This window comes from Rhincodon typus, chromosome 18, assembly GCF_021869965.1.
Source record: "Rhincodon typus isolate 14 chromosome 18, sRhiTyp1.1, whole genome shotgun sequence".
In the NCBI taxonomy this organism is placed as follows: Eukaryota; Metazoa; Chordata; class Chondrichthyes; order Orectolobiformes; family Rhincodontidae; genus Rhincodon; species Rhincodon typus.
In genome coordinates, this window is record NC_063349.1 from 15,357,656 (window position 1) to 15,380,871 (window position 23,216).

General features: G+C 39.6%; 1 protein-coding gene across 2 annotated transcripts in view; it reads left to right on the forward strand.

Moving 5' to 3' along the window:
• The first annotated feature begins 211 nt into the window (after nt 1-211).
• The window catches only part of scube1 (signal peptide, CUB domain, EGF-like 1), a 130,659-nt gene continuing 107,654 nt past the window's right edge, over nt 212-23,216 (forward strand). Inside the window, exons 1-3 of one of the 2 annotated variants that reach the window (XM_048607679.1) lie at nt 212-332; nt 5,139-5,255; nt 11,869-11,958. In XM_048607679.1, the coding sequence (XP_048463636.1) occupies nt 212-332; nt 5,139-5,255; nt 11,869-11,958 (328 nt within the window). The remainder of the gene's footprint in view (nt 333-5,138; nt 5,256-11,868; nt 11,959-23,216) is intronic. The other variant, XM_048607680.1, reaches the window with a different exon arrangement.

Below are 23,216 nucleotides of genomic sequence, written 5' to 3' on the forward strand. Positions count from 1 at the left end.
TTTCATTTTTCTTCCCCCTGTAGCAAGTGAAAGTAGGTAGGGTAAGAATGGTGGGTGGACAGTAGGCTTTTCTGGTCTGCCTATGCGGCCAACAGACACAATCATTCAAGAAACACAGATCAATAGGAACAACTGGCAGTTTGCATATGTCGAATTTATAATCTAACTGTTTTATCTTCTCCTCCTGTACTGTGCTTTGTTTACAGAGGGCATGAACTGTATGAACAAAGATCATGGATGTGCACACATCTGCCGAGAGGCGCCGAAGGGTGGGGTGGCTTGTGAATGCAGACCTGGATTTGAGCTCGCCAAAAACCAGAGGGACTGCACATGTAGGTAGCTGTGGATGCTGAGGAATACCTCGCCTTCTCTCTCTCAATGCATGCATTTCTCTTTGCATTTTCCGAATGTTTCTCATAAACTGTAAATCTGTTTTTGCACTTCAACTTTTCAGTCTTGTGCATTGTAGTTCCTCACATGTCCTGAAAGAATGGAAACAATAGAGGAACCTGCTATACTCCAGGATCTCATCTGTATATCTGCTCTTCTTGTGAGGGACTAAAGTGGGTGTAAATTTTTTTTAAAAATCGCCATTGTTTCAACTTCTTTGCCTTTTTGGAACTTTATTTGTTTTATTTTCCAATCAAAACAAATGCAGCTAATGCAGTCTTTCTTTGTGTGAAAATGGAGTTAATGTAAATGCCGTAGCAAAAGTCACGGGGAGGTTTTACTAATATGTTACCTTGATAAAAGCTTTTAATTGAGAAACACTATTCTGTCTGACATGGGTCGCTAACCATGGATTGAAAATCATTTGCAAAGGATGAAGAGGCATGGTAAGGAGAATGTTTTCACTGAGATTAGAAAACTAAATCTGAAAGGACAGTTAATTCCATAAATCATTTTAAAAGGTGGTTAACTTGATTGTTGCAACTGAGATACAAAAAAAAAATTGAAGGTGTCGAATAGTACATGACTATTCTTTCATGGAGCCAGCACAGGCATGGCAGGCTGAATGGCCTGCTCCTGTGCTGCAAGTTTTTACCATTCCTCACTTCCTCCTGGTTTAGCAGGAATTCGACTGAAGCACTGCCATTTCATGGGCAGCTTCAATTTTGCCAAGTCACATCACACCCTTGTACTGTTATCACCGTAGTGAAATGGGAGCATGCCAAATCCTGGACCATTGACATCTGTTGATCAACAGCCTCTGCTCACCAACTCCTAAGAATTTGGCGGAGCCAATCAACCTCGTGGCAAATTCTATTAGCTGCAAAGTTAGATCAGCTAGATGCAGTGACGGTATTGAATCCAGAACAAACCGGCTTCTAAGGGCTCCACCGCCATCCCAGTAAATTTATTCCTTGAGCGGTGCATTATGCAGAGCATCATGGCCAGCTATTCAACCAAAGGGGCCATAGAGTTTGGGCTGACCTTAATATTCTAATCGTCATGAATGTGAAACAAGTCTAGGAAAGCAATTGGGGCAGGATTTTCTGGATTGTGGGGTTTCTTGCTCTGCCAGCCAGAGTCGGGAATGTATCTCTGCTGACATTGGCTATCCCCACCCGCTTAGTGCTGCAAGGTGTTGTAAACAACTGGAGATGGGATTTCCTCATGAAGAAGGTCTGCTTCAGAGAGCTGCCAGTCAATCTGACCGTCCAGCTGCTCTATAGTGCCAGCAATGCCAGGAGCAGGGCTTCCAGCAAGCTCTAAGTCCCAGAGTCTAGGACCTGGTAAGTTTGTATCATCTCATGGCAGCATTGGGAGTGGAGGCTTAGTGAAGAGGGGAGAGGGTTGTGTGGGTCTTCCAGGAGAGGTGAAGGCAGGGGAGGCAGCACCTGTAGCAGCAGGTAATACCTGACCTGGAGAGGGAAGCACCTCCACCACCTTGCCCTGCCTGAGGCTCAAGCAGGATCACTTGCCATGTTTCCACTTTTCCTACAACTTCCTCCACCACTTTTGAAATAGGGACAAAGCAGGAAGCAACCCTTAAGTGGTCATTTAGTTAGGGACCGATTGAGACAATGGTGAATGGGCCGGCCTAAAGATTCCCCTTCCCACTATAATACTGCAGACAGGTGGTCGTGGGAAGACCACCCAGGGAACTTTATGGCTCCCCCATGCCTGAAAATCCACTGGCGGAGGTGCTGTTAAATCCTTTCCGAAAACCAGAATGGTGGCTGACTTTTCCCACTTCCAACCTGAAGCTGATTGTCATGTCCCTGTTGACATTTTGAATTTGTCCAGCTCAGCATTCTTAGAAATTAAAGCAGGACGCAAAGAAGATGGGTTTAGAGTGGGAGTAGGTTTTATGGTCCCTTAGACCTACTTCACTGTTTGAAAAGATCATGGCTGAGCCTTAATTTCAACTCAACTTAGTCACTTGATTTCCATATTCCTTGATTCCCTTGGAGAAACATATCTGTTGATCTGTGTTAAATATATTAATAACTGAGCATTAATAGCCCTCTAGCGTGAAGAAACTGAAAAATTTACAGCCATTTAAGCAAAGATATTTCTGCTACCCAGTGCAAGCCAGCCATCCCCTTACCTTAAGGCTATAGCCCCTAGTTCTAGCCAACTCAGTATCTACCCTCACACAGAATTTTGCATTTTTCAACTAGATCACCCCTCATTCTTCTGGACACCAGGCAGTCGTTATAGGACAAACACCTCTTCCCAGGAATCAATCAAGTGAGCCTTTGTTGCACTGTTATAATCTAAAATTCCTAAGTTGCAGAGACCCAACTGGCACATAATTTTAGGTGTGATATCACCAAAGCCCCAGTCAGCTGCAGCAAGACTTCTTAACTTTTGTACTCCAACCCCCTTGCAGTGAAGACAGACATACCACTTACCTCTTAGTCTTAGTTCTGAGGAAGGGTCACCGGACCCGAAACGTTAACTCTTCTCTCCATCACAGATGTTGCCAGACCTGCTGAGCTTTTCCAGCAACTTTGTTTTTGTTCCTGATATACAGCATCCGCAGTTCTTTTGGTTTTTATTTAGACTTCTTAGTCTGCCTGGCTTAATGAAGTATTTCCTTTGTTCTTTCAAAAAAGAAAGCCTTCAAAAAGAAAGTTAACATAGTTACCTGGAATGTATATTAGCTCATTTTAGGTTTGTAAAATGGGCTTGCGGTTCAAGGCTTACTGTGAAAACTATAACAGACAGGAACTTATAATATTTCCTGTATTGTACATTAAAATAAAATCTTTGCAGCAGCCCTCAGAAAAATTACGGTTGTAGTTCCCTGGTTTGTCCTTGCTACCTTTGTTAAACAATGGAACAACATTAGCCACCCTCCAGTCTTCCAGAACTTCACCAGTGGCTAAAGACCCAATGAAAGGGTCTCTGCAATTTCTTCCCTTGCCTCCCACAAAGTCCAAGGATGGACTTGATCAGGCCCGGGGTTTATCCACCTTAACGCGATCTAAGGCTGCAAACACCTCCTCTCTAATAGTATGCATGCATTCCAAAGCATCCCCACTTGTTTCCCTTATTTCCTTAGCATCCATGATTCTCTCCTCAGTAAACAGAGGAGAAATGTTCATTAAGAATCTCCCCCAACTTGTGGCTCCACACATTGACAGCCATGCTGATTTTTAAGGGGACCTAATCTCTCCCTAGCCACCCTTTATATTCTTAATATAGCTACAGAGGGATGGAAGTCTCATTCTCAACTTGTTTAGACCACCAGCAGCATGTTATTGCAGTGTAGAACTGACTCTTGTAATGGGGAAAGCGATTGTACCAAACCATGCCCTGGTAAAATTCAACTCTTTGTGACATCCCACCTTGTGTTTCTGTTTTAAGTTCTATACACAACTTTGCACATTCTTCTATTGAGAGAAGGGCTCATCACTAGCAACATGTTATATGAGCTAGTTGGACTCCTGGTCATGATAAGGCAAATTTGCTGTCACTTTACTGCTTTTAAGTTAGAATCTGTGAGCCTTCTGTGTCAAGTGCGGTAGGGGAGAGCCACAAGGGATCCTGATAAGAAAAGGTTTGTTGTCTTGAACAAGGTGTGATTTATTGCATGATTGTAATCAGATACAAGTTGCACTGGTATGATAGACATTGCTACAGAGACAATTAGGAGAAGTGAATGGTTGGTCTGTCTCCTTCCAGGACCACAGCTATTCAGCCTTTCCCCCCAAGTCTTAGAATATCAATGTATTGGGTGCAGCTTCTTGCAATCTTCAACATGAACCCTTTTAGAACAATTTCCCTCTGAAGTCTGATTTATTAGCCAGTGCTCCCTCCACTCTTGTCTTTGCTGCTTCCTCCACTCTGATTCATCAATGCTGCTGTACCCAACAAATTGTAGTGGCTTTCAAGATGAAGCATTACTTCTCTTTTTACAGAATGCTCATCCTTATTGAAAATCTTAGTACTCGAAATAGAGGTTTGAACTATTTCTAAAGCGAGGAAAATTAATCCAAGTTCCATCAGCAACCGTACCAATTTAACATAAGAGCTTTGTGTCACAAGATGTGCAGCAGGATTGCTTTCTGTCCAGTTTGGACTAGACCTGCCAATGTTCTGTATATGCATATATTCCTAAAAGTTTAAGTTAAAATTCTAATGTTGTTTATCTAAATTGATCAAAATTAATTTTCTCCTTTTACATCTGATGGTTTTGTGGAGGCATTAATTGTTAAGGTGCGTAATGAATTTGTATCAAGAGCCAAGCATATATGAGAACTTAAAGCATAAATTCATATTCCCTGTGCTACTGTGCTTAAGATTAGCTGGGAAGAAGGTGATAGCCCTGGGATGTTCTAGAAGTATTAGCAACCTTAAGCTCCACATGACATCCCAATTCTCTGTCACCCTACCACATCAAATTGGAAAAAAAACCCTGTAATTATTAATAATCAGGCATGTAAACACAATGTACCATTCGCAATAGTCAACAACAGTTCTTTAGCTTATTCAACTGACCAAATAGAATGGTTTAGTCAACAATCAAAAATCAAATTAACATCAAATGAATGAATGATAACATGACTCTCTTTCGATGGCAGTATAATATAACTGGGAGTATGGGAGTACAGAGCTGTGAAGTGAGCTAAATAATCAAGCACCCATGTTTAAATCTTTGCCTTCCTACACTTTCTGTGTAACAGTAACCTGTAACTATGGAAATGGGGGCTGTCAGCATACCTGTGACGATGCGGATAATGGACCTGTGTGTGGCTGTCATCAGAAATACGCTCTGCATTCAGATGGAAAAACATGCATAGGTAAGTGAAGACCCAGTACATGTTTTAACATTCGGACCGATAGAAAAGTTGTACAGCACCTGAACAGTGCAAGGACTTGGTCCACTGCTTAAATGCTATAGGAGTGAGGTTTCTTGCATCAGCTACATGAACAAATGTAACAAGTCATGGAATTTTGATTCTTTGTTCCATGGGTGAGAGATTTTGTGAAGACTGCAAATAATTGGCCAATAGTGTTCCAACTCCTCAAGTAGCTCTCATGTTGGAACTGTTTCACATTGCACAATACGACAGTTAAGGATCTGAGATCATTTTGAATTATACCACATCTTTTGAAAAATTCTCATTCATGTAACTATAATGTATGAACCTGGAGTTTAAAGTAAGTTTAAAATCAAGGCATGTTGGAATTCTTGTGAACTGAGATTTCTCGTAAGCTTAGAATATGGATTCCTTGCAAGCTAGCTGGTACGTTTGTATCTGACCATGATTCAATTTTCTTCTTGGAGTAAATGTTAATTAACTTGAACTGAAGGGTTCTGCATCAAATGTAGATTAGCACTTTTTGTTTCATATTTCTGTGCTTTAATCTTGCTGTTATAAGTTACTTGAATGTAGTAATCTAGCCAGTAAAAAGGTACATAACTAGTTTCTCCCTGCTCCACGCCAATGTAAAGTGCTTCATTACTGAGACAAGTCCTCACTTGACAGACTCGTTCCTTCTGAAATGAAGGAAGGGTCTCACCTAAAATTTTAACCTTTAGTTCTAATCTCTAAGCGGGTTCAAGTTCCACTCCAGACACTAGGTTCATAAAGTTGGCTTGTGTTTCAGTGCAAGAGAATATGTTGCATGTCAGAAGTGCTTTTTTTTTGGATGGTGTTTAATTAAGTCCTGTCTGCCTCCTTGAGTAGAAACTAAACATTTCATAGCCAATTTGAAGAAGGATAATACAGCCACCTCAGTGTCCTGCCCAACAAGGAACATGAGAAATGGATGCAAAATGTTGCAAATGCTGGAAATCTTAAAATAAAAAATCCAATTACAGAAGCACTCGGGATAGAGGTTGCCAGACCTGCTGAGCATTTTAAGCATTTTCAGTGCTTATACATTTAAATCAGTTGATATTGTCATCTTCAATGTTGCCATGGGACCTTACAAGCCCCTATTAACCTGCTGTGTTTCCTACATCACAGCATTCTCAGAAGTTAAAAGATATGTCATTAGTTGTAAAGTGATTTGGGATGTCCTCAATTTGGAAAGATTAAATCTATCTCTAATGTTTTGCATTTCGATTATCAAATATTTTACTTCTGAACAATGGACAGGCAAGGACATAGCAGTTCATTTTCACTTTTGCATGAACTTAGTCTGGCTGTAGATATAATATGCAGCACTTAAAGTGTACCTTGATTGACTTTGCTATGCCTTCTTTAAATTTTTTTTAATGCTTGGAGTAGGGTCAGCTGTGCATAAAAGTCAAAACCGTCCTATATGCGTATTGATATTCAGTGACTTGAAATCACTTACCCCATCAAAATTCTTTAAGACCTACTTGTTTCAGGTATATTTAGTGTCAGATTGTGAAGGCAGGACAGACAGACAGCAGAGTAGTAATATCATTTAAGTTACCTGAACGTGAAAGATTTGTCATGTTGTCTTATTTTATGAAAGTCCCACCTAGCTGAGGAGTTATCAGAGCCTGAGCAGATTAATGACCATCCTTGTTCATGAGCTGAGCCAGTTAGGAATTTACTCCCACAAATTCTGCACGGCGAGAAGGAATTTCATTGATCTCTTTCTGCAGACACAACAAGAAGTCCCTAAAGACAAAGGGAAATAACTCAGTAAACAATGGACTTGAGTTGGATATTTGCTCAAAAGAGCATTTTGTTCCAGAGAATTGATGGATAAAGTATCTTCTTAGAACAAGCTTGCCAAAAAAAGTCTTCATTTCTGAAGACTTCTGAAGATTTCTGAAGGATTTCTGAAGAAGGGTCTAGGCCCGAAACGTCAGCCTTCCTGCTCCTCTGATGCTGCTTGGCCTGCTGTGTTCATCCAGCTCTGCGCCTTGTTATCTATCTTCACTTCAGACTTGGTCATTTTGACCCCTAAGATGATGATTGCCTGCGTGACCGTCACCAATGTTGATAGATATTTTGTTCTGGATGAGATTTCACTTGTGCAAATATTAGGTTCTCACATTATGCAGTCAGACTGAGAGTAGTTTATGATGTCAATGGAAATTGTCAAGCCTCAGGAAAGTTCTGTACCCACGCTTTGCTTTTCATCTGGTGATGACCAATAATTCTAAAGTGTAATTGTGAAATAGAAGCAGAGTTTAACATGCTTTATCTTGGGTGGGAAAGGAAACATCCACGGCTGGAAATACTGCAGATGATCCTATTTTAGCAGTAGACCCTTAATGCATTGGTTTGACATTTATTTGTCTACGTTTTACTTGAGGCATTGCCTTCCTTAAAATAAGAGGAATGTGATTTGGCTTTCAGCAGTGGAACAAGCTTTTGCTGTTCATCTTGCTACCAGCCGCCCACAGACTTTTGTGGCCTCATCAGAGGAGATTTACACTTGCCAGGCATCTTGACTGGCACTGTACCTTTTGGCAGGAGCTCTATGAGCAGAACATTCAGTAATGAAGCCCTTTAACCTACCACATTGTAGATTCCCCACTGAGACATTCTGTGACTGCACTCTGAAATATAAGGTAGAAAATATAAATTACAATTAAATATTGTAGAGAAAATCAAGTAACATTTGGGAAGTATAGCTGCAATTGAGGAAGAAATAAAGTCAGAAACTTTCAAAATTTTATTAAATCTGAAAGCTTTGTTTTCTTTTGATAACTGAAGACCCCACATTTGAAAATTTAGTTTTTTGACCTAGAGGGGCAGTAATTTCAAGGCTGAGCCTGTTGGTAAGATCTGTAACCACACTGGAAGATTCCTGCATCTCTGGTAGCAGTCTCACGGTTTTCATGTTTAAATGCATATAAATATTGAAGTTTCTGCCAGATTTGACTTCACTGATGCCTCACCACTCTAACTGCAATAAATGCAGTCCAGTTATTGCCAACAGTAATTTCAAGGCTTTGGTGTCTAGTTTAAAAAAAAATATCCCTACCAAATTGTCTTGCAAGATTATTTCTGAGAATGCCATGTCAATTGAATACAGGCTTGTCTTTTTACAAACAAGCCAATTTAATTTTGTATTTGAATTGGGTAATTAATGAATGATATTTAACCCAAGTTAGAGGTTTAATTGCTTTAAGGGCTCTGGGACATTTGCAAGATACATAATTTCTAACTTTTAAAAATGCATAACAAAATATTTCTCAGTCATGTTTTATTTTGATGTTTAGTTATTTGAAAGTAGCTGATTTAAATGTATTGCTAAATATAACTAGTAGTAATATGTTTCTGCAAATATAAGGCAGCTAGATTGCAATATTAGCAAACCATGGATTATTGTGAAGAATAACAATTTTTAATTACAGATCTGATTTGACTTGAAAATCTTTGAAAGTAAGCCAGAGACAAAATCATCAAAACACCCATATCACTCTTAAATTTCTGAAGTATATATCAGCATTTTATAAATGGTCTGCCTATTATTGTTACAATTTGCGGAAGTCCTGTGGTGAGAATAATTTTATTGAGAGAGTTCACAGTGAAATGTAGTCTATTTTAAACTTCTGTAGTAAACTACTTTCCTCACCACAACCCCTAACAATCTCTTGAATGGTTCCAGAATCTTGCTTCCACTATCCCAACTGAATGATTGTCCCAGGACTTAATTGTGTGCGCCAAGAATTTATGTTGGGGTTTCCATATTCCTAAGTTTTCTACATGCACCAGACCTTGCTCCCAATTCTTTCCAGATGCAGTTAGTAATATTATCTGTTATCCATGATTATTAGGTCATCAAAATTACAAACTACCAAAACCAAACCAAATTACTTGTGGCCAAAAAGCTCACAATATTTTCAAATAAGACTCACAGTTAGACTGAATTTTTTTCAAAACTGGTGGATTAGCAAGGTCTAACCGCAGCAATGGAATAGTGTTGGTTTTGTTTGTGGCGGGGGGGGCGGTGGGTGGTTGCAGGTTGGGGGGGGGGGGGGGAGGGCTGGAATCTATGAAAACCATAAATGAAACCGGATTGTGGATTAGATTCACAAAACGTTTTGCAAGGTAAGATCGTTTTCTGCTTTATGCTGAATTCTATTAACAGCACTTTAAATGCCCTATTATGTCTAACATATTAACCAGATGTTACCAATGTCATGTTTTGGTTTGCACTCTAAGACCATTAAGACTCTGGTGAAATCTGTCAAACCTGTAAAATCAGTGTTTGCCATTAGACCTTGGTTCCTTTCTAATAATCTTAGCTGTACTGATAGCCTAAATCCTAAAATTTTGAATGTTAAATCTTATGATATGCTTTTTGGAACATTAACCATTGCATGCACCTCCTAACACGCAATATGCTGAACTCATAAGGACCATGTTTCAGTGACTATGGAGTATATCCCTCTAAGAATATTGCTCAGAATCAAAGTATGCAATATGTTTACCAACACATAGAACGCAACAAAGACTTGTTCTATTAAGGGAAATGTTACAGTCATCAAACTAAATAGAGTACCTTGAAACTCAACAAAGGTAAGTTTTATTTCATTATATATATTTTATAGAAGATATGTGTCATCTGTCTCACTTAGCTGCTTGTATCAAATTGGCCTAAGGACATCATTTGAGCTCTGCTGCATATCATAATGCGAGTGTATTAGCCTTGTAATTATTTGGTGCCTTTTCTGATTATGTTATTATGTATGTCTGCTGTATAAATATGTTTAGAATGTTACATTTCAAATTGTTTTTGTTTCACAGAGAAAAGATGTTGTATTTTAATCAGATGTTGGTAAAATACAACATATTTTGTGTGTTGACTTGTCCTAGTCCATTTTGTTTTTCACAAAAGCTTCAGATCTTTTATGTGTTTTCTAAGATAACACTTAAGTCAGCTAAGGTTGATGGTCTTGAAGATTCCTGTTTCTTGGTCATATGATCCATGTTACTTTAACTGCCTGTGCCAACTTCTCTATATTTAGTTCCTCCTTTAGGCAAACCTTTATTTCCTCTGCTTTCTGGTGATGGTTCCTGATTGCCTGTCTTGTCTGAGCATTGTTGATTTTGATATATAAGTGACTCTTTTAAACAAAAAAAAATTACTTTAAAGAAAAGAACCACAAAATAAAGCCTCTATTGCAGCCTGATCCCATGGAGAAACTGGTTTCTATATATATTGAACAAAAAAAATCGCAACCTTGTTAAACCTTATAGTGGTGCCACTGAAACACTTTTCCGAACTCATCTAATTCATTAATGCTTGCCATCTGAAGTGATGTGGAATTGTGACATCACTGAAAGATTGCAAATGCTCTGCAAAGTCACCCTTAAACTGCAGCCTTCTGATTTTTTTTAATAAAAAAACTAGCCTGTTTATTATTTGCCTTCCTTCTGTTCTGATTGCATTTGCTGCATGTGTAAACACTAGAAACTTTGGTTACAATTTCTTATGATCCTCTTATTTATTGCGTATCATTCATACAACCCTTCTTAAGCTGTCTGTTCCTCCTACTGAATGTCTGGGAGGAACCCTGTTTTAACTTTTTCACTCCTTCCTCTCCTGCCTTTGAATTATTCTGTTTCATTTTCGCTAATGTAACTAACAAATTTAATCCAGTTCTAATTAATATTCTAATATGCATCAGTTTCTTTCTCCATTTCTCCACTCCATCCCCCCTCCTCTCTCTTTCTCCCCACCCCCCACCTCTCTGACCCTTGCATATAAGCAAAACACTAACCTTAATGGCTGTGTTGCTAACATTTTCATGTACTGACTCCTATTGACTGCACGTCAATTCTTACCGAGGCCACTCCTTGGAACATTGTTTCTAGTCCTGACTGTTTAGCCAGTTGTGATGTGTTCCATAGACAAGCAGGCAACCAGCACTGCCCCGATTAATGTTTACCTGTTTGCATGCAGACTGGAACCCTCCCTGCCACCTCCATCCAACACACACACTTTTTCTACTTTTTGTTAATGTGGAAGATTATTATCTTCCCATTATCTATCCATCCATCACCGGGTCCTTGCGATCTGTCTCTATCTGTAAGATTCTCTTGATGACCAATATTAGTCTTCAAAAATCATGAACTCTTTTATCTCCTTTTTTTTTCCCAAGACATTCTTGCATTGGAATTGCTAATGTTAACTTTTTCCCCATTCATTTCCTATTTTCTATGTTGCCGTTTCAAATCTTATGATAATGCTTAGTTTCTGTGCAATTCTTTGGAAAAGAATCTTGTAGTTTTCTTTTGCAGTAGTTTTAAGGTTCTACCTTTTTTTCCCTCTTTTATTTTTTCATTTTAGATTTTCATCCGACTCCAAGCAGGATTAACACTCTAACAAGGATTTAGTGCTTCATGGCTTACTTCTTGATCTTTTTGTTTTGTTTGGTTAGTCAATGCCAAGCAGCTGTCATAGGCGGCAGAAAGATTGGGCTCCTGGTTAATCAACTGCTCCCTGTTTGTCCCCTTACTTGTGTTTTAGAGAAGGATGAGGCTGCAATTGAGAGCTCTGAGTACAATGCCACGTCAGTAGTTGATGTGGACAAGCGGGTGAAACGGCGGCTGCACATGGGTAAACCTTTTCTTCCACTTCCTTTGTTGTGCTAACGCTTGTCTGTTTTTTTTTATATATATATATTTCATCTTTGTGGTAAGGTCACAAATTAAAAGGTTTCTCATCTCCACCCTATTTAACAAATGGGACTTATTTGTTTTCCTGTTTCCTGTTGTGCCTCCCCCCGCCACCAAAAAATGCTAATTACTGGGCTTTTAAGCAACTCGATCTAATAACTGTTATTTCCCCTTCAAATCCACCCAAACACGAAATGGAAAATTACATGAAAGAGGAGTGGGTAGCTGGAAAGCTTTGAACATGCTGTCAATATTTTGGATGCCAAGATAATTGTCAAATTTTATTTTGTGCTTTTGTTTTGTTGGGATGAAAAATTAGTCCAATTTGTGACCTTTTCTAAAATCACAATTTCACATGTCTGTGGTGCTCGAAACATTCAGTTGTATTAAATTGATCCTTGAGGCTTATTGATACATCTGCTTGACTGACAGAAGGACGTAAACCTTAAGAGTCAGGTAGTTAATGGCTGCAGTATTCGTATTGTGGTGATTTATAAACAAAACTTCTGTTCTCAAAATTTAAAGTATAATGCAATGAGGTTTATCATACAACACTATATATTGTGATGTCAAGCAATCAGTTAGCAGTTGGTCAGCCAAAACCTTGTCTGTTGCAAATTTTATTATGTCCTTGTCAATCGAGTAGTTATTTTTCATTTTGCATTTGCAGTACTTAGCTTCCTGACTTAGCAGTTGTCCTATCCTAAAGTTTGACATTTGGACTTTTTTGTCATCCACTGTTCAGAAGCCGCAACAAATAAAGTCTTTGCATGAAACTATATTCTCCCAGGGCTCTGCTGTTAGCATGGATGCATCGTCATTGTCACCGTGTGAAATTCAATAAAGTGATCACAAATTAACTTGCAGCTTTCACCATTACACTATGAAATAAAAACAACACTGATATCACTCCCAAGTATTGATGTTATGCTTTGATACTTGTGTTGTTTATGTAAAAATAGTTTTGATAATTGGGATGCATTGGTTTCAACTACAGAACTGTTCCAGTAGCTTTGTCCATTTGAGCTCTAAAGTGTTACTTGAAATTGAAACTTGTGTGAGCAGTATGAAAGAGAGTGCCATTGCTCCATAGGCTGGGATGCCAGATGACAAGATGTATCATGGATTTTTACAATAACCACCTCTCTTTATTATCTCCAGCCCCAGGATTATTATAGCAAAATTAGTTAGATTTCTACCATTTTATCATCCTGGTCATTGATGGAAGTCTCTCTGCTTGGCCTACTTTTGTCATAGATGTTAACAAGGATCCAGCCTCAGGATTCCCTTTTGATCCTGATGCGTGTTGTTTGCAACCTGTAAAAATTATTTTATTGAATTAGTTCTGGATTTCAGGCATCTCTTAAAATGTTTCTTCGTGCACTCTCCCTGCAGTTGGACACTCCCAGTATCTTGTCATGTTCACTGCCTTCCTAACCAGAGCAATACTGTTCAGGGGAGCAACAAAGTAGCAGGTTTTACATTTTACTATGCTCTGTGGAATTGAAATCACAAGGGGTTTCTTGTTGTGCAGAATGTTGTGAAGCCAAATAAGCGACAACAGACTTTCTTTCCCAAGCGGTGAGATTCCCGTTTCTTGCCTTCAACATTTTCAAAAAACTGCAGCTTGAGCTTGTGAAACTGGACATCTTCATATGCACTGAAGAGCATCACAAAGGCTTTAACATAAATGTGACCAAATAATTCTTGATTGGATCTTCACTGCTAGTCTTCAAGTTGAAGTAATACATACTTAGGTCGTGCAGACTTGTTGGCCAGAATCTTCCTAGCCTCTGAACAATATGAGCGATGATGAGAATGTTGGGAAAATCATGCCCATCGGGTTACAGTCTGCACAGCCCATTCATACACAGACCCTAGAGATCACCTAAGTATGAACATTTCATCATGAGCCTTTGATAAATCTGCAGAAGATGTCATTTCTCACATTTTACAACCAGTTTGACTGCACCTTGTGTAAGGATTCAAGGAGATGGAAGATCAACACTTCAGATTCAAATCAAGGATCACAAGTCCATGTGAAGTATTTAGTAAAGCCTTCTGTTTGAAATCAAAACACGAGTTGCTGGAAAAGCTCAGCAGGTCTGGCAGTATCTGTGAAGAAAAAAATCAGTCGTCGTTTCAGGTCCTGGCTCAAACGATGGCTGACATTTTTTTTTTCTTCACAGATGCTGCCAGACCTGCTGAGCTTTTCCAGCAACTTGTGTTTTTGTTCCTGATTTACAGCATCTGCAGTTGTTTCAGTTTCTTTTATTTCTTCAGTTTGAAATCCTTGTACTTGGTGTTGTGATATTAAATGAAGTACATATGAATTTTAGTTTATGGGCAAATGCTGTTCATTATAAACTGGAAACATTGAGATGTATGTTGGTTAATGAAGTATGGCATGGGTGCTGAAGTTCTAGGAAGTAAGTCAGTGTTACCTCCTTTCAGGTCTGGCTTACCCAGATGATTCTATAATGACTCATAATTTGAGTCTTTCTGCAATGGCCAACATGCACCCTGTTTGGCCATGTTTCTTCAAGTAGATCTATTGAAAAGAATATCCAATCTAACAAGAGAACTGTTTCTTCTCTTTCTGAACTTTGTTCTTGAAGACGCCAACTCTGGCAAGCCTCTGTGTATTGTCTATACTGATAACATCGAGAAGATTATGGTGGGATTTCTCCTAGAGTTGTTATAGTTCATCTGATTTTCCCAAAATTTCACCCAGCTGTGGGGGATGACTCCAAGGTGCTGTTGATCCTGCAACTTTTTATCTCAAGTCTGTCTTCATTGAGGTTTCAGGGGAATTGGTTAATCTTCAGTAATGTTGCTGGTTTTGTTGGCTGTACATACTGTAAACTGGGTGCCAATACTAGACAGTCTAGAAACTGGCACTGATCCAATTAACTGATTTGCATTGGATGGTGATAAAAATTCATAGGGCTGTCCTCATCGAATATCCCATCAAATTCCTCTCATAGCTGGTGAAGCTTTAAGAGGTCAGGATGTGTCTCATATGATACCCAGCCTCTGCCTTATTCGTGTAACCATCATGTAGATGTGGCCAGTTCAGTTTAGCTTGTGAACAATGATTCCCTAAATATTGATGGTAGGGGACTCAGCAATGTTGCTGATTTTGAAAGTCAAAAGCAGATGACTGGACTTTCCTCAGAACTTCTACAATTTCAAATCTAACACCTGTTTGCTCACAATTGGATGCTTTCAGGATTTGTGCAAGCTATTATAACATACTAATTTAATTACAGTTTTATTTTGGTTCTTTTTCTTTCTGGGAATAGCATTTATCATGTTAACGTGCGACAAGCGGCTTGGATTTATTTGTGTGCAGTTCCATTTCAGTAATTTCCATTGGAGCTTACCATTACCTTTGAAGAATTTTTACTTGATTTCTGCTTGGCTGCTGTAATTCTTGCACCAACTGGGTTGAGAAGAAATTCATTATTGCCCATCATAAAACATACTGCTGTTTTTTATCATTCTGTGAAGAAACTCTGACCTAACAGAGGAGTGTGAGGACTATCTACCCTGAAATGTCTGCAATCTCAGCTTTAAACCTGTTTGTTGCTTAGCTTCCAATAACTTGCTCTCAACCTTGCGTTTTCTTGAGATCTCAGAATGAACTAAATGGTTCCCGTCAAATATTGTTGCATCATTACTTAATGTACAGTTCACTTTTGGGCCTGGCCTACCTTGTTAACAGAGCAAACAACCATCCTAACATTGTTCTTTGAGCTGTTTGCAACTTAGCATGATGATTTGTCATTTTTACTGCCCTGTTTCTGAGGCTGCATTTTGACGACTCCTCGTTATGTGAAGTAGAAGCAATTTGAAAAATTGTTGCTTTTTTTTCTATCACGTTGCTGACAAAAAAATTTTACACTCGAGGCTGACTTTGGATTTTCCCTTTCACATAAGTACCAATCACAAAGTCCACCTTTAAGGCTTCTTTATTTTATTTTGTTGTTTAATTACTAATTCTTCAGAATAACCATCACTCTGATTTCCCCCATCTTGTACCAATTAACATTAGTTCCACAAGTTGCAGCTTTTGCCTAAAATTAATTGATAGAGTATCTTTCAAACACACAATATTGGATAATCGTTGGAGAATACAGTTGGAATCCAGTGTTAACATCTGGCTGTGGTAAGTGCTTAAGTTATAAACTCTATTGCCCACGTCCTTTTCCATTGAGTTTCAACCACGTGAAAATGGATTGCTTTGTTGTGCTTATCCCGGCCCTTAAATCTTAGGTTTGGCCTATTTGGCATCACTTTCTCGCAAGAGACTGTGACTAATTTCTTTTCCTTCTCCCTCACTGTAATGTTCCTGATTTAAACATCCTGAATAGTGGAGAGCAGTTTCACCGGAGTGTTGATTACACCTGGATGTGCAAGGGAATTTGGCGAGGCGGGAATAAGAGGTGCTGCTTGATATGTTTTCTTTAAATCAATAAACTGTGTTGAATTAGGACTGTAGGGTGTTGTATTAAAGTATATAATAAGGTTTAAATGTTATATGAAGTTATTAACAAGATAAAAAAACTAAAAAAGATTGGCATTTCAAACTTTGAAAAACTAATGAGCCAGTTCTTTGGATCAAGAGTGACACTGTGCACTTGTTGACTATAGGGGTCACTGCAGCCTGGCCCCACCTGCATGGGTAATGTATTCAGTTAAATTTCTATGGGCCCCAAGGCCTTCTCTGGGTTATGTCATACTAGATTCAGTGCCTTCCCCATCATAATGCCTGTTAGTTTTTATAGGAGGAGGACATGGAGAGGAAATGTAATAGGAGTGGGTGATCTGGTTGAAGAATAGTGAGAGGGAGGTGGGTGGTCAGTTCTGGGTTTTGGGATATCAGCTGGGGGGTGAGTAGTGAAGTCTTGGATGTTAGTTGAGGGTGTAGAGGGCTGGGTCATCAGCTTGGAGTCGTTGGGTTGAGGGGGTGCGTAGTGAAATTGAGAGTGTGACGGTTTGTGTAGGGGGGGTTCAGGGATGTGGGATTGTTGGTTTGGAGTGTAGTTTAGGATGTGAGTGATCAGGTTGGGGATGGTGGGAGTGCAGTGTTGTGGGTAGCTGTTCAAGGTAGTGTGTTTGTTGTGTGGGTACTTGGAGTGCTTTGGGTGTAGGGCAGGGTGTTTTGCGGTAGATATAGGCTTGAGGCACAGTTGTGGTGGTGGGTTGTATTGCACTATTAATCACTGAGTTAAAATATTTTTCCAGTAAGTATGTAGGTAAGTAGCATGCATCCAGCCAAGTCACTAATGCGGAGATCGGTGTGAGAGACATTCATGGAGGGTTCCAGCAACAGAAATCAGTGCATCAGAATTTGAATGCCAGGACAACTGCAGTGCACGTACATATTCTGGGACTACCTCAGGGTCCCAACACCCACTGACAGAGTACGTTCACTGTGTTTTCACACATGGAGAAGTTCTGGCTTATGTGCAGCAAGCCCAGGACAACATCCAGGCTTGAGCTGATAAGCGGCAAGTAATATTCACACCACACCAATGCCAGACAATGACTGACTCACTCTTGACTCCCCAAAGCCTGTCCACGATCTACAAGGCACAAGTCAGACTATTACTGAGGAAAGAGGGAGCTATTCCATTGGGATGGGCTTGATTTGAAGCTTACTGTTATGAGTATCTTGTTGAATTGAATAACTAGGGCCTCAAATAGTCGGAACAAGTGGAGAGAGTGGTCAGCGGGGTAAGTAGTAGGTCAGGTGAGAGGAAATTGCCTTGATTGGTGCACCTCCAACAACACTCAAGAAGTCGACACCGTCCAGGACAAAGCAGCCTGCTTGATTGGCACCACACATTTATCATTTACCCCATCACCAAATGGTGCACATTGACAAGTAGATTTATTGGAAGTTTTATTCCAGAATGCAAGCATTCCTGAGGCTAAGTAGATCAAATATTTTCTATGGGCAGGGTCAAGACAGCACAGCTATAACTGAAGAAGATTTGGAGATTCAGAAAGTAACTTTGGAGGTGGCTCAGTCCTTGGTCTGGTACAAGTAGGTAGGAGATTCCTGTATTCTAAATGGACAAGAACAAGAACTGCAAGAAAGCTGAGCAAATTTACCACAGTGTGTGCCTTAGAAAGTCCTTCAAAGAGTGAAAAGTAGTGGTTGAGGGCAGTACAGAGGATGGGTAAACTCTTGAAACTATCCTGCCCAGTGCCAATACTAAGGACACTTCTTCGGGCTGAAGAAGGACTTGAAACGAAAGAGGAAAAGATTCAATAATTGTGATTTATGCAAGTGCCAACAATATGGATAGAATGAAGAATGATATTATGATGAGGAGGGAGAAACAGCCAGGGACTGAATTATATAGCAGAGTTGTCCGAAACATGAAGGAATTGGCATCAGGATGCTAACATCAGACAGATTAATACATAGCTGAAGGATCGGTGTGGGAGAAGTGGGCTTCAGTTTATGAAGCACTGACTATTACTGAGGAAAGAGGGAGCTATTCCATTGGGATGGGCTTGATTTGAAGCTTACTGTTATGAGTATCTTGTTGAATTGAATAACTAGAGATGTAGATAGGGCCTCAAATAGTCGGAACAAGTGGAGAGAGTGGTCAGCGGGGTAAGTGGTAGGTCAGGTGAGAGGAAATTTTGGGAGTTAAAAGGAAATGAGAGATTTCTGTCTGGTAACTGTAGGACAACAATAATCAGAATGTGAAAAGGAATGAACAAACCTAGAAGGGCACCAGTAAATAAGGTCACCTGCTATGAGCAAACCCTTGGTGACTTTTGCCCAATCATTATGATTCCAGATGGAATACCTCATCTGTTGAGCTCCTGGATGAGAAGGGGTGAACTGGTTTCCCTTGATTCACCAACCCCTGTGGTTGGTTGCAACAAGATTAATTTGAAAAGGATTCCTCCCATTGTAGGGATCTTTCTCAGATCTCTCATTTTGTTTTGAACAAAGCCTATTTAAATACACTTTCTTGGATTAACAAAAGTGAATTATTAATCACTATATATGCAAGGAAAATACACCCACACCCACACTCACACCGATTAATGTAACAAAAAATGTATTCTGATCAATCTCAATTGTTCGTGAAAAGTGAATAAGATCATATTTCAGCCTTATTGGATTGCTTAGGTAGCATTGACATTGGCAGCAGAACCATCCGTTTTTGCAGTGATTAATTTGCAGGCTGCTTGAAGTTCTTCTGTCCTTATTTTTCTTAACTGGTTTGCAGCACTCTTAAGAGGTTTTCTCATTTACCTGCTGTTCTCTACCTGCAAACTCCACAACACACCAGGCACACTCCAATTCACAGCAGCCTAATAACAAAACAGAATGGTTTTGAAGCTTTCTTTTAACTTTTTTTTGTGTATTCTTGGAAGGGGAAAACACAAAAATGGAGTTGGTTCTCTGCAGAGTTTGCTGTGGGGGTGGGGCTAGATCAAGTTATTCAGCCCCTTCATTATCTTATGTTGCTCTGTTTGACTTTTCTTTGACACTTGCATTCCTTCGGTCTTACACAGAATTTTTGCAACCCACCAACTGAATTTACATCTGCGATTCTTTTGTCTTTTAACATAGAACATAGAACAGTACAGGCCCTTCGGCCCACGATGTTGTGCCGAACTTTTACCCTCAACCTAAGGTCTATCTAACCTCCAGCCCTACCTTATACTATAATCCATATGCCTATCTAATAGCCGCTTAAATGCCCCTCGTGAGGCCGACTCCACTACCCTCCCTGGCAATGCATCCACGCCCCGACCACTCTCTGAGAAAAGAACCTACCTCTGATATCTCCCCTATATCTACCTTCACTCACTTTAAAACTATGCCTTCTCGTAATAGCTACTTCTACCCTAGGAAAGAGTCTCTGGCTGTCCACTCTATCTATACCTCTAATCATTTTGTGCACCTCCATTAAGTCACCTTTCATCCTTCTTCGTTCTAAAGAGAAAAGTCCTGGTGCTCTCAACCTTTCCTCGTAAGACCTTCCCTCCATTCCAGGCAACATCCTGGGAAATCTCCTCTGCACCTTTCCCAACGCTTCCACATCCTTTTTTTTTAAAAAATGATGCATTTTTGAATTAAGGGTGCAATGGGGCAGGATGAGATCAGTGTAGTAGTGAGAAATTATTTTGGCCCAGGTCAAGGTGCCAAATCAGTTTCAGTGAAAGTTTGGGGAAAAAACAGTAATGGAAAGACCTCACTGAGGAATCTATAGTTCACCCAACAGTAGTTAGAATAAAACAGAATAAAATAAAGAAATAATGGAGGTCTGTAAAATTGGACAAATCAAATTGGCAACAGAGGTCATGAAGAGGAGCTCGTTGAGTAGATTTGGTTGGTTTCTTGAAACAATATACTGAATTAACCAGAGAAGAAGCTACTTTAGACCTGATACTGTGTAATGACACGGGATTAATTAATGGCCTCTCAATAAAGGATCCTCTAGGGATGAGTGATTGACAGGAGTCATCTTTAAAATTATCTACTCATCTGTTGGCAACTTTTCTGAGTCTGGCCTATCCTGATTTTGCCCATGAAGAGAAAGCAGGGAGACGTTGAGCACAGAAGTGTCTGCTCCTGCAGACACCAGGTTGGTAGGATCGTATCACTCCTGACAGTCAGGCCAGGCAAGATGGTGACTCCACCAGGGCCTCAATGGGGTGGGAGTTGGATGTCAGTCACATGAGCTGGGTGGGGACCACGTCAAAGGGCTAGTAGCAATTAGAGAGTCATTGGTGAGTTGGGTGTTCTGTTTGACCTTTAACCAGGAGTTAGGTTAGATTACTATCCTCTACCCTTTGCTAAATAACCATTAAGCTTAAGTAAGTCAGAAAACCCTGAATTCTACAACATTAATGGTGTCTTCTGGACAGTTCTAGATGCAGGAGAATTGCCAATTTGACCTTCAATTTACTGGGTAGTTCCCACACAGTCAACACCACTGGCATCCTACATGGTCCTAACATGCAACTTCAGTCTTCACTGCTCCAAGACCGAGGGCTATTGGAATATCTGGGCCAGTAACTGCTTTCTCTTGTGCTGTGAAGTTATTTGTCACTCCTTCCTTGAGTTTTAGTTCAATTCCTAACTGGGTTTCTGTTAACACTGAGCAATGCAATGAAAGCACAGTTCCTAATCTGATAAAACCATTGCATTTGCTCGCGTATGAAGTTTGAAGTTTGTGATACATCCATTAGTAGATATACTTGCATTCAAGACTGCCTAATTGGGGTCATTAATCTCACCAAGGAAATATTTTTGTTTCTGTTCGGGTGGAGATTTATCAGATTCATTAATAGCTTTGTCTGAAGACTTTTTCTTTGGAACTGGTAAAGGTTTCAGTTTTACTTTGGAGGCACCTTCACAAATGGCCAATGCTTCTACAAATAAAACATGTTGCAATGTTTGCAGGACACAATTTGCACCTCTTGGTGTCACAGAGGTGGCAGGATTTTATGGTGTCTTGCAGGTTCCCTCACATTTGTAATTTCTTTTCTGAAGTTTCTTTTATGTTCCTGCGCTTAAGGAACAGTTTGGTCACTGAATGTTTCCCTAGCCAGGACTTTTCTTTATCTCAGTATTATTCTGTTCTGTTTACATATCTTTGCTTCTTTCACCAGCTGTCTTGCTTCCTCTTAAGGTAAGATCTTCATTTAGATTGTACTAGGTCTGATAGGGATTCCTCAGGAATACTGACGAGACTTGAGTCTCAAATAGCTCTGCTCTATCTCCATAAATGCATCTTCCCAACTGGCTTGTGAAGAGGTCATTAATACAAACATTTACAGTACACTTTTTTTGGTTGATTTTTGGCTCATTTCAGAATCTTGATGCTCCTCACCTTTAATCATGATGCAAGGCTTTTCAGACTACTTCAAATTTATCTGATGTCTCATTAATGCTGTCTTGCAATAACATTGTCTGTTCCTATGAATTAACCTGTTGACCTGTTAGCTTCAGACTTACTGTCCAATCCTGGAGGAATTTTGTACCACACGAATGCTTTCCTCCATAGCACCCAGTTCTCCAGCAGTCTCAATTTAGGATCCAGAGTTCTTAAGTAATTTACTTGCTGTTTTAAATTTTCCTTCCTGTATTGGAAGCTAACCTGCATTTCTCAGTCTTGTACTGAATTTCATTGCAGTCACTGTCTTTCGCAGAATCTCTCTGCTGTTTGAGGTTTATTTCTTCGAATGCAAAATCATTGAAAACTACTTTGCTTTAAGTTATTTGAAGTTTGGCATTCCCTTACCCCAGAACCTCAAGTATTTGTAGCCGCTCAATTTGGGTTTGTTTTTCTTCTCAGCACCCAAATATAGACCTTGGGCCCAGACCGCATGGGTTTTTATTTTAAGCCACTTGTGCTCAAAAATCAGTTTTCTCAATGCTGCCTGCCAACCATGAAAATTTATTTTTACCCTTTTTTTAAAATGTTGCTCCCCAGATCCATAATCTTTGCTTGGTTCTTCGAATCAAACTTGCGATTGCTAGGTTGGGATGTTCTTCACAGACCACCTCGCTTATGTGATGAAGTCTTGAACGTCAAAAATCAACTTTCGAAGTCATTCATTGTCTCCATTTGCTCTATGGAGCATCGTTTAGAGTCCTTCACATATCTTTCCTGAGTTCCACAGTTTTGGGACCACTTTTTCCAGTTTGGTCTGTTAATCATCTTCAATTTACAGTATTTGGTGTTCATCAAAATTTGCACCATATTTATGTTGTTTACTCCAGCTTTGGAGAGGCTACTGAGTCATTGGGATGTTCAAACATTAACTGGTTTATTACTTTTAAGAATCTTTTTACAGCTTTACATAATGTCTTTGCTATAGCCATGCTTTCTTCAAGTCTCTGTCATGAATTCTATTAAGACTGCTACCTACAGTCCTAGATATTAACTCTTGCAACTCTTATGTTACATTTTCAATAATGCCTTGGACATTCCACATTGCTGTGTCCATACAGAAATGTATTATAAATAAAATTAAAGGAGGTTTTACAGGAGAGTGGTGTCTCAATTTATTCCTGCTTCAGCAGCACGCATTCTAATTTGTTGACAGTTTATGGAGCCTAGAGTTTACTTTATAAATTAATATTATCCTTATATATATGCAATGAAATTGTATAACCTTTAATCCCATGGTGTTAGGAAGGCGGGATGG